Consider the following 18,126-nt stretch of genomic DNA (forward strand, 5'->3'; position numbering starts at 1 on the left):
CGACAGCATTTGTGACAATGTTGGTTTGCACAAAAAAGTCATTTTGTTTAACAAAAGCAAAAATCAAGATTACAGTAAGGCACTTACAATAAAAGTGTAGTGGGCCAATTGTTGGAAGATTTAAAGGCAGAAATGTGACACTTATAATGGCAACATTTTAAAATAAGGTTACAATTGTAAACATTAGTTAACAGCATATAGTTAACATGAACTCACAATTAACAACAATTTTACACCACTTCTAAATCATGTTAATGTTAAATGCAACATATACTAATATTTTTTTAAATTATAAGTTAAATGTGCTAACAAAGTAAATAAACTATGAACTAACATGAACTAACCATGAACAATTATATTTTTTCAATTAAAATTAACCAAGATTCATAAATACTTTAAAACTATATTGTTAGTTCATGATACCTAGTGCATTTACTAATGTTAACAAATGTGACCTTATTATAAAGTGCTTCCCTTAGAATTGTATATTAGCACTTACATTAATTCTTCTCTTAAACATATCATTTGAGCTGTAAAGTTGTTTAAATCATCGTTTTAACAGTCATTTAAGCGTTTTGAGGTTTGCAGCTTTATGTCATCATGGCATTGTGTGTGACAATATGTTGTCACAAAAGGTCAACGTGTGTTCAATGAACAGTATCTGATTTCTTGTGCAAGAACAGTGGAAATGTACAACAGCTTTTTGTAGCCAGAACTCCAAGGTATGACTATGCAGAAATTGGCTTTCATAAATAAACCTTCTCTGAGAAATATTTACTGCAGTAAGTAATGTGACAGTGAGCCCCGGTCTCCCCTAATAAGAGGAATTCAAAACTTGGAGATGAATGCATTATAATAAAACACAGGAGAACATGCAAAATGCAATGTGACCTCTTGTAGATAGCCGCAGTTTGATTTGCATGCCCAATGTATGAAACAATATATCATAATGTGTCTTTAAATATGTGTGCTGCTTATAGAGTCCAGAATATTTTGCATAGATGCGCATGGTTGGTTACTACAGATAGAAGGAAAATGTTATTGCTTAGAGGTTGCTCTGTCATAGTTCAAGTTCTCATTTACAGTATGTTCCTGCAGAAAAGACCAACATGTGTTTTGGATGGCAGTCAGCAACATATGATGCTAGTGTCAACATATGAAAAGGCACCAATTGGCTCTGAGCCGGTCCATGCAGTGCCACGGGCTCTTATCTTTAGATAACATCACCTTTAGCATGGATAATGAGAGCTGCATGGGAGCTCTCTCTAATTATCTGTTACCTAACCACCTGCTTACACCCCACAGGCATGAGGAGCAGCTTTTACAGTCAGAGGTGAAGAGTAGTTCAGGCTACTGTCCAACTACTGAATGGTGCATTTGTGTGTGTTTGCCTGAGGTGTGTGTGCAGGTTTGCCCTTTGCTCACTTTGTTACATACAGTATCTAATATAGCACATTTTCCTCTTCAGCATTTTACAGGGTGGAGAAAGTATTTGCCATAAGCTTAATTAATTAGTAATGTTTGCTAAGGCAAGCATTTCTATTACTACTGGACATACATTACTTAGGGCACTATTGTACACACTCATATCCCTATAAGTATTAAACTAGTATTAAATATTCCTCAAATCATGTGGCTTGTTGAGATGTGTGTTATTACTTTTCAAAGCAAGCACACTTATGATTTTCACCTGGCCGACAATAAAATAGACAATTAGTGTATAAATGGTCACACTATACATTAATGTTCCCTTTGTTAAGGGTTTATAAAGGGGTTCATTGATGACTAATAAGGCATTTACAAATGCATTATAAATCATTGATGTGCATTATAATATCATCAATAAAAAGGGAAACTTTCATGTTGCCAAATAGTGAGCATTTTAACTTACGTGTTATAAATGTTTAATAAATACTCTTATTCAAAATATATTAATCAAAAACATAAAATACCCTAATTCATGTTTTATGTCACAATGCAGCACAAACAGACTATTATAATGAGATTAAAAGGAGGGATTATGTCATTTTGTGATTATATTCATGACTGTAATGTCTTGACTCACTTGTGTTGTCACTTTCCTTGTCACGCTGATGTCAAAAGAATGATGCTACTCCGAGTGCTGTCCCAACTTACCTAGGCCTAGTGACCTAAAGTCCTCTGGAAAAACACTTTCAGCTCTTCATGTTCATTCACAGCATATATCATAAAATAAAGCCTGTTGACCATTAAACCAAACTGAACCTTATGTACATTAATAAATGCTTCTACTTATAAATGTGCCTTCTTTGATTTAAGGTTTATTTTCATAGGTTACTGATGTTGAATAAGTGTTATTAAGTATTTATAACGTGAGGTAAAATGGCTCACTATTTGGCAGCTATTGCATGTAAGTTGTTTTATGCATATTGTGATGATTAATAATGCATTTCTAAATGAATTATTATTCATTAATTAACCCCTTTATAAACTCTTAACAAAGATAACATTAATGTAAAGTGTTACTATAGAGACTTGGTGGTGGGCTCTTTTGACTTGGGCCAATTAGCAACCACCTGCTCACACCACCCTAGAAACCACATAGTAAACTGCAAAAAAAAAAAAAAAAAAAGCATTCCAAACACCTTAACAACCACATATCAGTACCCTGTCAGTCACTCACAACACCTTAACATCGAAATTTGTGAAAACAGGAGCCACTTACATTTCCTCGATAAAACAATAAAATCTTTCAAGCTTCAAGATTGCATCTCTGCCTGACATTTCTCACAAATGCACTTCTGTTTATGAGATCTCACTTCTGAGAAAAAATCTGATGATTTAGAAAAGAAGAACAATGCCATGCAGTCAAAGGTCACAGCTACAGCCCTGCACGGAAGCAGCTGAGATGATGCAGGTGAGAAACGAAAGTATGTATATCTCTATTTATAGATTCACATATTAACACTGCAAGAACATCTTGTCCAACTCGGTTGTAATCTCTTTCAGTCTCTGGATGACACTTGATTAGTTTTATGGCTGTTTGCATGAATTTTGCCTAGCCTGTGACAACTCCAAATGAACTTTATTTTAACTTTTTGTGTAATTTCTAGTATACAGTATATTTGGCCATTGCAGCAAATTACACAAAGCAAAGGATGACATATAGAAGAAATGCAACTGTCATGTGATACTGGTGGCAGATCTAATCCACTAGTCGATTAGTTGGTGCAACCCCTAGTTCAGGGCACCTGATTTTACTGGCTTTATTTTGCATTGTCTCAGCAGTCAGTGTTAGTTAAGGGGTAGAGACTGAGAGTTTGAGGCTGCCAGCCAGAAAGTGTCAGCAGCTGCCAAAAAAACTAAAACTCCTAAGTTTACTGGATTAGGTGATGTGTTCTGAGTGTTGTTTATAGTGTGTGTATGTGTGAGAAGACAGGTGGAGTTATTCAGAAACAGATCATGAAGGGAATGTCAGACGATCTTGGCTCTTTAAAATCACATGCTGTTTTGTGGCTCGCCCCTCTGAAACCTGGTGCCTGGAAGCAGGGGTTTAGGATTTGTCTTGTTAGCATGTGCAGGTAGCCCCTGCTGGTAGATGTGGTAACTACACCATTCTATGGTCTAAAAAAGCATGTTTCTCCTTTGAAGGCCATTTAAATGTAGCCATGTGTTCTGATGAAATAAGTTTCCAAGCAATATTTAAATGGAAAATATTTAATTATATTATTTATTTTTTTTTACCAGTGACTGTTTTTAAGGGTCCTTAAGGCGTGAAAAGCAGAAGAAAGAAAGTCATACACATTTGGGATGGCATGAGAGTGAATAAATGATGAGGGACTCATATCCCTTTTAAAGTGCTACATGTTAAGCAACCTTTGAATTATAAAGTTATTAAGGGATAATGTACAGTCAGCCGGTTGTTATATAAATGCACAATAAACCCCGACAGGGTGATCAGGACCCCAATGCAAAGCGGAGGGGTCTTTTATCAGCCTGAAGGGGTTTATTTTGCAATAACAACCAGCTGACTGTACATTATCCTTTATTATCTTATTACATGGCTACTAACCAAATAAATAAATACATGGACATAAAATATCGATTTGCGTTGAAATTATATAATTTGAGAAGAAATCACTGAACAGCTGAAATCAACCTACAGTTTGGGTTGAAGTTCTGTTGATGATTACTTTGTAAAAATGACCATCTGACTCCTTATTATTCAGCCTATTACAAGACTACTTGCCAAATAAATAAATAAATGCACATGAAACATTGATTTGAGTTGAAACTATTTCATCAGCTTACTTGTAGAGATCGCACAGTTAGCCGAGAAGCAGGAGAGACAGCTCGCAGACCTTGGATAAGCGATCTGATACGTCTAAATCCTCGGATGTACGGTTGTTACAGAGCAATATCTGACCTCTAGATGGCGCCATTGACTAATCAGAATCGAGTATTCCAGAGAGCCGTGTAATAACTGGGTTTAATTTGTACTTAATATGGAGCCCCTTAGAGGAGAGGGAGTGTATTTATTTTTTGTAAATGTTTTTCGCTCCCTCATGATAGTTTTGCATTCCTTCTCAAAACGTTTTCTGTTGCCTCTCACTACGTTTTGTGTTTTCTCACAATCATTTTTGCATTCCCTTTTGATAGTTTCATGTTCACTCGCAATTATTTTTGGTTCTCTTGCAATGACTTTATAGAACTTGATCATGGTTTTCCTACAGTAACCATAATTGAACTTACTCATCTCATCGGTTCCTGTAGTACTTGAGGTTTTGGACTCTATCTGACACCCATCGTCCTGGATACTGGAAGTTTGTTTACTAAATGCTGCTGCTTTACAATTAATATGTTTATTTATCTTCTTTATATATCGTTTATTTTATCCATCTCATAATACACACATTGAAACAAATTTTTGCGCGTTGTTGTGCAGTAGACTGTGACTGTGAAGCCGCAGCTCGCGAGCTCTCTGCCAGTTGAACACCACCGTGTGCTCGCGCTTGCCGTTCGATGTCATCCCTTACGAAATGTCTAGAGTTCTGGCAAACTAGCCGCAAACTTGCCACAAATTTGCCACTCATTATTTTTACATGCAAATGAGCTTGTGATTCACCGCAAATGTTTGCTTGAAGTTTGCAGCTATTCACCGGTAGTGGTGAACCTACAGTAAACCTTTGGCAACAATGGACAATTTGCCGCAAGTTTGTGGCAAAGCTCATTTGCATGTGAAAATGATCAGTGGCGAATTTGCGGCAAATTTGCAATGAACTCCCAATTTTTGCAAGAGATAACAGATGCAGGTCATAGCAGTTTGTTTCATGACTCCAGCAGGGACCTCTTGTTTAGACATTTTATCTTTTCACTTGCACTCATTCTATTCAGACTCTCCGGTGAATCACACTCCTGTTTATCAAAACCATACCCTCACTCTGGCACTATACTGTTGACTTGGGCTCTGTTGTAAGTATATTGTGTTTGTTGTTTTATTGTTTGGTTTGCTTGTTTTGTTTACATGTACTTTTATGTTTGAGCATTGGCTGAAAGCGCTATATAAATTAAAGATTTTAATATTATTGTCATTATTAATGATAGTAACTCACTCGTTGCATGACACAGTGTCGTATGTTGTCAACATGGCAGCACCCATGAGGGGGCGACTCTCTCCCTGTAAAATTAAACAGCTGGGAGTCTTCATCTAATGTGAGTGTGAGTGTTACGTGCCCCTGTTCTTTTGTTTTACTCTAACCAGCTACTGCTTATTTAAGAGGTGCTGGCTGCACTTCAAGGCTGCTGCTGCCTTAAGAAACCCGCTCCTGTGTTGTGCGTCATGTTGAAAATGTTTTTATTTTTTAATGTGTGACTTAAGCATACAAGAGTAAAAAAAGAAATGCATTATTGTAGTGGTGGTTGACCCAGGGATTAAAATTACAGTCCTGTCCTGTCACCATTGTGCCCTGAAGCACTTAAGATGCTATTGACAGTGGACAGTGAAAAGCCTTTCAATGATTGTCAATCTGGATCTGCTTTAAGGGAACACATCAGCAGTGTTCTCTACAGTTTTTCTTTTATAACATAGCATGTCACTTGACTTGTTTTAATAGTTATTTTTTGGCAGCCAAGGTTTTAATCCTAGTCCCTTTCTGAAGGACTCATAGAGCGATAGTTTGCATGGGGCAAAAGACACTGAGATCAGTCATGAAGCCAATGTGTTTTTACAATTTATTTACGGATTCTGTAAATAAAATGTTAATTTAGCCCACTGTTTTTTTGTTTTTTGATTTTTTGTTTTTTTGGTAAAAAAAATAAATAAAAATGTTACGACCCAAGTATGGGACCAACATAAGAAGCCATCAGTAGTAGAAAATGAAAGTCGCAATGGCCAGGTTAAAGGCGTTGTTTTATTTACAAAAAAGAAAGAAAGAAAGAAAGAAAAGCAACATTAAATATAATCATATGCAAAACTTAAATGAGGACAGTGAGCTGATTAAATTAAACTATCAATTAACTAATTAACCTTATTTACATTTTACACGTGTTATATTTACTGCTGCTTTATTTTCATTGTAAATAAAACCTCATCTTTTTTACCATGGCCATTGCGACCTTTTGTGTTCTACTAGTGACCGCTTCTTAGGTTGATCCCAAACATGGGTCGCAACAGTGAGGGAGCGCAAAACTATTGCGAGGGAACATAAAACTATTTCTGAAAATAAATTCCCTCACTGTCCTCGAAGGGACTCTGTACTTTTTCATGGGGCTGAAATAACAAATATACTGAGCTGATAAAATAAATCAAATAGTCATAGTGCTAAATGGCAGTTACAATATAATATTGTTGTGGTACCATGGTACAGTGATGGTTTAAGATAGTGATAAATTGGTACTGTGATTTCTACCATGGTACTGATGATTACCATAGTAATTTACCATGATATTTACATACCCTAGTACTATCATGACACAAACAGTAATCCACATATGTTTACCATGGAACCATGTCCAAAAATTAGTACCACGACACTTGTTGGTACGTTTTTAGTAAAATATTTCTATGTAGAGGAAAATTAAAAGAGGACAGCAAAAATGGAATAATAAACAATGCAATTCAGGAAACATAAATGTCATTGAGATCTTTCATTTAATTCTGTGCAGATAACTCCATATTTAGCCACCCACAATATCTACTCATATCATTCACCTTTCATTTTGACAACCCCATTATATTGTATTGCACATTTGATAATACCTCACCACATGAGAGCAAAATTAAACCTCACAAACCCATTTCGATTACAGCAGAAATGATCTGAATGATTTGTGATTTGTTCTGGTTTGTGGTTTGCTTCTATGAACACTGATTGAGTTATTGTGCTGGTACATTGTGACTTTGATATAATGCAATAATCAAAGAAGGCATTATTATGCTGGTGCGCATTAACAATGTGAACAGAAGGGTTTTGTTCTTACCTCTGGAGTCAGGTCATTACCTAATACTCTGTAGATAGCACACAGGTGAAGTCTGGCTGTTAAAGACACTTTGACCTTCATTCAAGCACAAACACACTCAACCGGACCTTCAAAATCACAGCACACAGCAGGATGGAAGGCTTTCACAAATGGAGTGAAGAACTGTCAAGAAGAGACTATATTTAATGATGACATTGAACATTTGTGTGAGAGAGAAGTCTGTAGTGTGACTCTGATTTAAGATTGGACCTCTAAGGGAGAGTTTGAACAAATGACAGAGGCTGGTGACCCTGCATGAGGTTAACTGGCAGGTGCATTATTTTCACCACATAGATAATGAGCTCTTTAATGTTTGTGACCCTTAGAGATATAAGCAGAGCAGTTCACTTACTTAAAAAAGCTGTTTAACAAAGAACTTGCTTCATGTTGGAAAAAAAAGTTCCAGACCTGGATGCTGATTTATCAATACAGTGTTACAGCTGTGCAAAAATACACAATATAGTAACAGCTATGACATGAAACACCTTTTCACCTAGCTACATTGTTTACATGTCAACGACTATATTTTCAAGTGAAAGGCTCAATAATATAATGTTTAATTGAAAATGTGTGTCCTTAAATGGGTCATGTCATGAGGAATCAAATTATCCTTGATCTTTTGTGATATAAGTGGTAATTTTGCTTTAAAAACATATTGTAAGTTTCAATACTCAAAACTTCCTCCTCACTGCTAAAGAGCATTTGTTGAAACCAAGCTGTCAAAATGACTCGTCCTCTACTTCCTCCACATTGCTGTCACACTGTGGTAGACATTTGCATCTGACCGACTCCACAACAACACATCAATGCCTACTTTACCTAATCACTTCCGTTGCCCTGCCCAGTAGCGGTGAGCTGTGAGATGGCAGGTCAGTCAAGAGCAAAGAGCCAGTCACAACAGTGGGCGTTTACTGTCAAGTAAACTGTGAAAATAATTATGACTGAAGGGTGCTGATAGACACAACACACAGCGCACCTCCTTAATTAAAGGAATATTCCGGGTTCAATACAAGTTGAGCTCAATCGACAGCATTTGTGGCATAATGTTGATTACCACAAAAATTAGTTTAGACTCGTCCCTACTTTTCTTTAAACAAAAGCAAACACCGAGGTTACTGTGAGGCACTTACAATGGAAGTGAATGGGGCCAATTTTTGGAGGTTTTAAAGGAAGAAATGTGAAGCTTATAATTTTATAAAAGCACACATAAATTCTTCTGTTAAAGCTCAAGTATTATTTGAGCAGTAAATTGTAATTTTTACAGTCGTTTTAGGGTTTTAGGATTTGTTGACATTACATCGTCACAAAGTTGTAAAATTGGCTATAACTTTACACAGAAAATGTCGGTAAGTGAATTTATGACACTAAGATCACATTTACACACATATTGTTTATGTTTTGTGACTATATTTTTGAAACAGTGAGTTTTAACATTTATTTTAATGTTAAAAATTTGGTTAAAGTGTCTCAATGTAACATCGATTTTTGCTTTTTTCAAAGAAAAGGAGGAAAGAGTCAAAAAAATGTTTTGTGGTAATCAACATAATGCCACAAATGCTGTTGATTGAGCTTAACTTGTATTGAATCCAGAATATGCCTTGAACCCATAAATGCATACCTCGAGTAGTGATCCGTGATCTCATTCCACCCCCTTTTCCTTGTCCGTTTTTTGGAGTTGTGCCCCCACTTCTTTAGTATTCCTCAACCTTTTTCTTATGAATAGTTTAACAATAAAAAAATGCCATAATTGCAAAATATATATATATATATTTTCTAATTGCATAATTACCAAAAGTGTATAGGGTCATCAGTGACCCGAGATGTGTGATAGTGTCGAAATATTTATTTGCGCTTCAATAAATCATATTCTTATGATTATTTGATATCTATATAAGTTTACTATAACAGGATATCTACTGCTTTATTTATTATAAGACAAATATAAAGAACTATATATTCATACAAATGAGTACTAAATTATGCTGATTTTCTGTGCAACAATGGTGAATTATCAGTATTGTATATGCGTGTACACATACATATTACATGTTACTTGTTCCTCAAGGTGGCGCTGTTGTTTCAGTGATTGACTTGATTTACATTTGACATTGCCATTTGATGAAGAAACAACATGGAATTAAACTATAGCAAGTACAACACATGAACAGTATGATTTGGCTATTGACATTTGGATGTACTACTGAAATAATGTAAGTTGTTCATCTATTTAGACTCAATAATTGCCTGAGAAAATACTTATGTGAATCTTATGTGTTATGTGTAGCCCAATATGTGTTTGACCGGCAATTGTCTCAATTCTCAATTTCAGTCATGAAACCCGTTCGATCAATTGTTGTGTCGTCTCTTCAATATATAAAAAAAACGAATATATTCTATTATTTTCTAATTGTCTTGAAAATGCTTTGAAAATGTTACATTATCTGGGCATTTTGTAGATCCTTTTTTGATAGATATACATACCGGTCAGTAAAGACCTGAGGTATGTAATAATGTTCAGTGAAACACCCATGCATTTACAGTGCATCCGGAAAGTATTCACAGCACTTCACTTTTTCCACATTTTGTTATGTTACAGCCTTATTCCAAAATGAATACTTATGTACACTTGATTTGTTTGTATTTATTTATTTTTTTTTTTTATAAATTTGCAAAGATTTCAAACAAACTTCTTTCACGTTGTCATTATGGGGTATTGTTTGTAGAATTTTGAGGAAAATAATGAATTTAATCCATTTTGGAATAAGGCTGTAACATAACAAAATGTGGAAAAAGTGAAGCGCTGTGAATACTTTCCGGATGCACTGTATCTGCCACCTTTCTCAAGTCCAATCGTCAGATTCAGAGGAAAAGTTCTCTTCTTCCTTGAAGTGATATCTACAGTAGTAAACAAGTAAAAATCCACCAAAATCCACCATCACACAATGTTATCGCATCAGAATGTAGACCAAATGAAGTGTTTGGTTGTTGTTAACTCTAATGTAGTCACATGCCATATTCAATTATTAGCTCAATCAGTTGAAATGCCATTGCATTTGCATGTATGTAGTTCACAGGTTTGGCCTTGTCGGTTATACAAGTAGGCCTACATTTAAAAAAGAACACTTTTAATAATGATTAACTTGTAAATATTATATTTCTCTTTGGGTTTGAAAGGTTAAGTATTTTGCTAAGACTGATGGCCATTCTGATTTCGTGCATTATCATTCATGAAATAAAATATTTCTGAATACCATACCCAAAACTTGAGACACAGTAAACTCATTGTGTTTTGTGAATTTCATAGCCTTCGGGTCAGGGATGTTGTAATGTCATGAGTGCCTGATTTTCATATTGAACTTACTGTAATAAACACAGACACACCATCATAGATCTCTTACCCTGATTAAATAATCAAATTGGGTCAGATTTTCTTGCTTCTTTGGAATACTTTTTGGAACATTCTGGGATACATCTGGGATCATCAGGTTTTGCACAAACTTGTGGTGTTTGATTGCCAGTTGTTGTTAAAGCAAAAGGGGACATACCAAATACTAAGAAATTTGGCCCCCACTGCACAGTATACAGTATGTGTTTGTAATAATTAAGTATGCAAAAGTAATCATCAGAACAAATTATAACAAATCTATTTAAAAACTTGTTAGTTCACAGATTCAATTTAATCAAATGTTTTGTTTTATGGGAATCCTTTGCTGTTTTTATACAGTTCATAAGGTGCACACAATGTTTTCTTAAACTGTATAATGATGATATAATATATCAAACTAATGAGCATGATTTATTTCTGTTTAAGTGAGCTTTCTGAAGAGATCTGAATATGCAATCAATGCAATGCTTAATACAATATTTCTTACTAGAAATTGTGTCACGTTAAAAAAAAAAAATTGATGGAAAAAATTGATTTTTCAAACTTACACTGACACACAGCGGCGTAGACACAGCATCACACAAAATAGAGATGCGCTATTTACAGTCGGCCATGATTAATTTATTCTGCAAGTAAAATTGTTAAGTCAGTAGGTTATCAGCTGGTCATGTTACCTCAACATGGCGGGCACCATGAGGCGACCCGCACTATGTAAAATAAAAGCCTTTATTAGGCTACTGATTAGAGGTGTCATCCCACATGAGTGCACATTATATTAAACATACTTTTCATAAGTACTACTCATTTCTTTAAAGGTAAATCGTTTGTAATAGAGAAATAATTACTGAGTGCCTCTACAGTATATATAGGAGATATCAAAAATGTGCAGTGCTGGGGTTCTAAAAGACCAGAATTCAAAACCACTGTTTGAATATACTGTATTTGTACTGACTGTGTTGACTATATTGCTGGGAAACAGGAAACTGGTGGCAGACATTAACACGGATTAAACAATACAATATGCACAAGGTTTCACAGATTGCACAAGTTGCTAAGTAAGGACTACAACTACCATAAGCATGTGCGTGTAAGCCCCTGACGAAACGGAAAAGCGTTGTAGTCCTTATTTAGCAAGTTGCTAGCAACATACTTTTTTAAAAATCATGGAGGCTTCAAAATTATAGTTTGATTTATGATTGTGTGTAATTTATGTAGTAGAACAAAACTTCCAAGTATTTTCAAGTAATGTTCACCACAGACGACAGACGTTATTTTACTCATAAATCCTAAAGTCCGCTAGGAAAATCCCGAGGAGCTACAATCCAAACAGCTCATGAACAGTACATTTAACATGATATTATTTCATCGCCTAACCTTTCAAATGTCTGTGCTTTAGAAAGCAACATATTAAAATATTAATCACAAATAACTCTAACAAGTTATTGATCATTCTTTTCAGCCTATCTAAAATCTGGGTTTGAGCAAGTGATAAAAATAATAGAAACAGAGAAAGAAATAGAGAGAGAGAATTAAATAAAGAGCAGCGTTTATCAACAATTTTGTTGGTTCTAAAGTACTTTTATTTTGACAGGCGCCCAAGTGAAAAGCTCGTCACCCTCACTTAAGGTCTGATATAGATTTTTTTAATAATTATTTTGTAAAGGGTTTGGCTTCTATGAAGTGATTAAAATATGCGCATATATGACGCAAATTCAGTTTGCATTCTGTACATTTATTCTCAAGGTTTTTGATCAGGCATCAGGGTGTCCCGGTGAGGCATGACGGAGTTCTGTGAGGTCCTTGTTCAGAGTGCAGGAAGTTGAAAGTGAAAATCACAACTCCACTGTAATTGTTCCTCTTTTACCTTGTAAATCACATATAGATTATTTAAAAATGTTCATTTCGACGGATGATGTTTCTCCTTCTTTTAAAGGCTTTACTTTGATTATGGTAAGTGAAACATTTAACGCTATTAGAATGTTAGCCGCATGATTCATTCACATGTGGGCTTCTGTATAATACTGCTGTTATTAAACACTGAACATTTGTGTTCCTGTGCATAGCCTGCCGTATCTGTGGGAAATGTGGGGCAGCTCGCTGTCGATCTCATCATCTCCACACTGAATATGCCCAGAGTGGGACACATCCATACTGACTGTCTCATTCCCATGGCTGGAAACAACCCTTATGCCATATCCACTGATGAAGCTTTCCAGCTCAGCACCAATGCAGAAGGTAATAGGATAATACCACTTTAACCTTTGTATTCATAAAGGGATAGTTCATCCAAAAATGAACATTCTGTCATTGTTTACTCTCCCTTATATATATAACCTGCCTGACTCTCTGTCTTCTGTGGAACACCAAAGGAGAAGTAGAATATCCAAGCTGCTCTCTTCCATACAAAGGAAGTGAATGAGGACTGGTGCTCCAAAAACTCTATTCACTGATTGACAGCTGTGGTCACAATTGACTGTCATTGTATAGGGAGGAGCGGCCTGGACATTCTGCTATAAATAACTATGTTTTCTGTGGAAGAAAGAAGCTCATGTGGGTTTGGAAAGACATGAGGTTGAGGAAATGATGACAGAATTTTCATTTTTTCGGTGAACTGTTTCTTTAACTATCTGCCTTTCTTGCATCATCACTTCACGTGCATGCTTTTGAATGTGTTTGTGTGCAGTATACTCCCACAGTGACCTAAAACTGACTGTACTGCAGATAAGAACACCCATCGTCCAGGTTAGTGAGTGTGCATGTATACAAGTAGACACTTTTGGAGAGATAAAGTTGACTCTACTCAGAATCATATTCCCTACAAATTGCTTTTTTCCCTTTATACATTTGCACATACATTCTCGTGGAGAGTTTGGGTGTTTCTTCAACTTCAGGTAAGTGTAGCACTGTGGATTTCTAAAAGGAAAGTCTCATCAAAACATTTTTCACACTCACCATAAAAAATAAAAAATAAAAAAAAAAGTCTACTAACAGTGTCCAGTGGACAGGAGATTTATGTTGTTTTTGTCATTTTTTTTCTGAAAGTCATAAAAATTCCCATCAGAGTGTCATTTCCAGCACATCTCAAATTCTGTATTTTGTTCAATAGAATTCTGTGCTGGAAATGATATTTTTAAAATATTTTTGAAATAAAATGTCAGACTCCTTTGTCTTGCTAAGGCTAATTTCATAGCTAACATTTTATGTATCCTAAATACACACAATTAAATATTTGCACACTTTTTGTATAATTTGTAAATGATGCCCAATAAAAATATTCTGCTTGTGATATTTATCTTAATTTTTCTGTTTTCTTCAAACATCACTTGTCTCATGTTTTATCTCAAGCATGCTCTTTACTCACACTTTTGTCCACTTGGTTTACTTTTTTTTGTTTGTGGTGGAAATGACAACTGCCACAACTGGCGTCATAATTAAAAATAATTGATAGAAATCATTTTATACAATAAATATTGAAATGGTTTATTTCACTCATGTTTAGATGATCATAGTTTTAAACATGTAATAATTTGTATTTTTATAATGGATTTTCACGGTTTGATATTGAAAGTCTTGGTCTGGCACAAGGCAAAAACAGTAAAACCTGCACATAAAAGGCATTTCAAAAGTACCAAAAATAAATGTTGAAGGCCTGGTAAATTCAGTTTTAATAAAACCTTTATATTACACACACACACACACACACACAAAAAACAACAACATTTTTTCTTCCTGAAGCATTTATTTGTTTGAATCTACACTCTTGATTATCATGTAATTTCTTTGATTGGTATGATTTCTTTTTGATTTCTTTTCCTGTTCCTTTTATCTTTTCTTGTTTTTCTTGTTTTTCTTTTTCTTTTTTTAAAAATCTTTTTGTCTTTTATTGTTCCTTAATTTCTTTTTAAAATAAGAACTTAATTGATTTCATTCAAGCTTTGATTTGTGGGAAAGTACTTTGTACAAGAATTTTTTTTTTTTTTAACTTCCCCAGCCCTAATATTGTTTTAGTTTTGTATTTTCCTTAAATCTGCTTCTGTCGGGCATGCTAAGTGACTCCAGTCAGGCTTCCTATGCAACCAGTTGGCCCGGTTGCAAGGGAGGGTAGAGTCACGTTGGGTTAACCTCCTCGTGGTCGCTATAATGTGGTTCTCGCTCTCAGTGGGGCGTGTGGTGAGTTGTGCGCGGATGCCGTGGAGAATAACGTGAAGCCTCCACACGTGCTACGTCTCCGCGGTATCGCGCTCAACAAGCCACGTGATAAGATGCACGGATTGACGGTCTCAGACGCGGAGGTAACTGAGATTTGTCCTCTGCCACCTGGATTGAAGCGAGTCACTACGCCACCATGAGGACTTGGAGAGAAAAAAAACTGCCTCTGTTGAATTTTTATTTCAAATAATAGTAATAAAAAATGTATGGAATAAATTACATATATTTTCTTCTAGTATATAAATGCAGTCATTTGGGGTGTAGACCTAAAACCGTTCATTACCTTACCTGTTTACCACTGCGTATGTGACAAATAAAACGTAACGGGATGCTGCCTGTGCAGTAACAGCTGCTGTTTATTGTTTGTCTTAGACAAAGGTGAGTTCGTTCAGAAAGCTGATGGTTTCCTGGATCAAGAGCTGTGGATTTCTCAGAACTGTGCTGCTGTCCAGCAGTCATGCTTATCAGAGAGATGACCAACAGCTGTTTGGGTAAAAAGTATCTCCCTTTAAATCCCAATAAGTGTGTGTTTTTGGTGGAAAGACTGATAGAATGTAAATGTAAACCATATTTGTTATGTTTTTTTGTACATTTTCTGAAGAAATTGTGAGTGGTGCCCATGCAAAACCCCACCGCCAGGATGCTAATGTGTTCTGGGTATTTGCGTACTGGCCCAATTCAAAAGAACCCACAATCAAGTCTCTGTTTTTTCAGTCGTTTTATCATCCAATTGCTAAGAAAAGAAACGGCACACCTCTCCTCAGCAAGCCACATGATTGCAGCATGAGTTACACATTAAAGGGCTTGTTATTCATCAGTATATTCAATGTTTTGTGTTGTCCATGTTGTTGAGCAGCACTCATCTGCGGTATCTGCTGACTCCGTCTCTGCAGAAAGAGGAAGGGCAGAGAGTGGGGGAGCTGGGCTGGAGAGAGATGGAGAGAATCAGTATATTGCCTGATGTCTGTGAATCAGAACAGCGCCTCTACATTCCTGGAGGTGGAGTGACCAAAGCCCTTTATACAGACTGGTACAAAACTTGAAATATTTAACTCATTAATCAATAATCATTTGTAACTCTAGGTAACATAAATAATCCTGTGTGATCATGTTGCATGTTTCACACTTTTCATACTTAACTAGAGATGGGAGTTCTGAGGAATTTAACGATTCCAGTTCTGATTCTTAAACGGTCCCTCTAACGATTCTTACTTGATGACCCAGGGTTAAAAGTGCTCAAGCCCTCTTTTTAGAAGTGCGAATTGTTGTCTAAAGGGGATAGTTCACCCAAAAATGAAAATTCTCTCATCATTTACTCACCCTCATGCCATCCCAGATGTGTATGACTTTCTTTCTTTTGCAGAACACAAATGAAGATTTTTTTGAAGAATATCTCGGCTCTGTTGGTCCATATAGTGCAAGTGAATGGTGACCAGAACTTTGAAGCATAAAAGTAATCCTCAAGTGGTTTAATCAATGTTTTCTGAAGTGATCCAATTGGTTTTGGCTGAGAACAAACCAAAATATAACTCCTTTTTCACTTTACATTTTGCCATTTCAGCCTCTATCCACAATCATGATTTCAAGCTCGATTTCACTTCCTAGTGCTTGACGCATGCGCAGAGCAGGAGACTGAAGCTGTCAATATTTATAGTAAAAAATGGACTTAAATATTGATCTGTTTCTCACCCACATCACTTCAGAAGACATGAATTTAACCATAGGAGTAATATGGATTACTTTTATGCTGCCTTTATGTGCTTTTTGGACCTTCTGAATTTTGGTCACCATTCACTTGTATTGTATGGACCAACAGAGCTGAAATATTATTTAAAAATCTTAATTTGTGTTCTGCAGAAGAAAGAAAGTTATACACATGTGGGATGGCATGAGGGTGAGTAAATGATGAGAGAATTTTCATTTTTTTGGTGAATATCCCTTTAAGAGTTGAATCTATATTTGTAAATTTCATAATTCTTGTAACTGAATTTTCTTTTTTGCTCTCTCAGCTGTACAGAGGACATCTCTATGGCAGTATTGCTGATCTTCTGTTCAGAAGGGGACAACATCCCTGATGCTTTCATGCTCATTAACCATCTCAATGACTGGCTCCATCTGCTGGAGAAACCTGTAAGTGATTTAGCCACCAGCGTGAACCGTTTGGTGACATAAGTGGCGCAGAAATTACACGGCTTTAAAATCAAGTGAACTTATACATATTATCTAATGGATCTACATTTTACTGACCAATGAAACTAAACCTGAGATTTAAAAGACAGTTGTATTGTCCAGCTTTTGGTTCTCCTTGGCACATTTCCTGGGAAGGATGTGGTTACTGGATTTCAGAAGTGAGAGAGATTTTTCTACCTTGACTCAGCTTTGGTGCTGTTTTGTTTATGGTGATGTCCTTCTCTCAGACACAGGGGTCAGTGCAGTGGAAGGTCCCTCCATCATGGAGACTGCTGTTCGGCAGTGGTATCCCGCCTCAACTCTTCTGAAGCACAGCTGAAATATCAGTGCAAGCTAGTAGACACACTTTATGCAACTCTGTGCTGTGATGAAACAGTGACTGCTTCAAACATGAATGGGAGAAATCATTGTGGACTGCTGCAGAACTGTTACAACTGCACAAAGCTCAGAATACACAAATAGTTTGTAAATAAAAGAAAAGTAACACAATTTTTGCCAAATCTTGTGTGTCATTTTCCATAATGGTAGAGGGATAGTTCACCCATAAATGAAAGTTTTATCATCATTTGGGTTATTCTTGAAATACTGATTTCATTCAGATCACACTTGATTGTTAACTTAAAAACAATGTTGTCTCTTTTCTTTTGGAACATCATAGAGGAAGTCTGGAATCATTGTAAACAGTTTAATCAAAAATACATTTTTTAACATCTTTGAAAACATTTTCTGGAGCATGTATATAAAAATGGTCATTACCGAACTCCTGGCCAAAAATCTGAGAAGCTGAGTATTTTGAAAAATAAGTAAAAATGATTTGAAGCTTACATGTCAACATTTAGTAAGCT

The 18,126-nt window shown here is 35.8% G+C and overlaps 1 protein-coding gene across 2 annotated transcripts; it reads left to right on the forward strand.

The window, feature by feature from the left end:
• The first annotated feature begins 12,679 nt into the window (after window positions 1–12,679).
• LOC127420760 (proteasome assembly chaperone 2-like) lies at window positions 12,680–17,770 on the forward strand. Of its 2 annotated transcripts, XM_051663292.1 has the most exons (7): window positions 12,680–12,832; window positions 12,946–13,117; window positions 13,566–13,624; window positions 15,464–15,582; window positions 15,948–16,121; window positions 17,101–17,221; window positions 17,509–17,770. In XM_051663292.1, exons 1-7 carry the CDS (start codon window positions 12,776–12,778, stop codon window positions 17,587–17,589), a joined length of 783 nt encoding a protein of 260 aa, XP_051519252.1. In that variant the 5' UTR covers window positions 12,680–12,775; the 3' UTR covers window positions 17,590–17,770. The 2 variants fall into 2 exon arrangements, with proteins under 2 accessions (XP_051519252.1, XP_051519253.1); XM_051663293.1 differs by lacking the exons at window positions 12,680–12,832; window positions 12,946–13,117; window positions 13,566–13,624 and adding an exon at window positions 13,631–13,773.
• Window positions 17,771–18,126: the final 356 nt, after the last annotated feature.

The sequence above is a fragment of the Myxocyprinus asiaticus genome, chromosome 30 (genome assembly GCF_019703515.2).
Source record: "Myxocyprinus asiaticus isolate MX2 ecotype Aquarium Trade chromosome 30, UBuf_Myxa_2, whole genome shotgun sequence".
In the NCBI taxonomy this organism is placed as follows: Eukaryota; Metazoa; Chordata; class Actinopteri; order Cypriniformes; family Catostomidae; genus Myxocyprinus; species Myxocyprinus asiaticus.

What these genes read in the sequence shown, in the direction of transcription:
- LOC127420760 (XM_051663292.1), top strand. Translation starts at nt 12,776, where the DNA reads ATGTTCATTTCGACGGATGATGTTTCTCCTTCTTTTAAAGGCTTTACT. An exon ending in GCTCAGCACCAATGCAGAAG is followed by an intron (nt 13,118 to 13,565) that starts GTAATAGGATAA and finishes GTTTGTGTGCAG; the next exon opens with TATACTCCCACAGTGACCTA. An exon ending in GATGACCAACAGCTGTTTGG is followed by an intron (nt 15,583 to 15,947) that starts GTAAAAAGTATC and finishes GTTGTTGAGCAG; the next exon opens with CACTCATCTGCGGTATCTGC.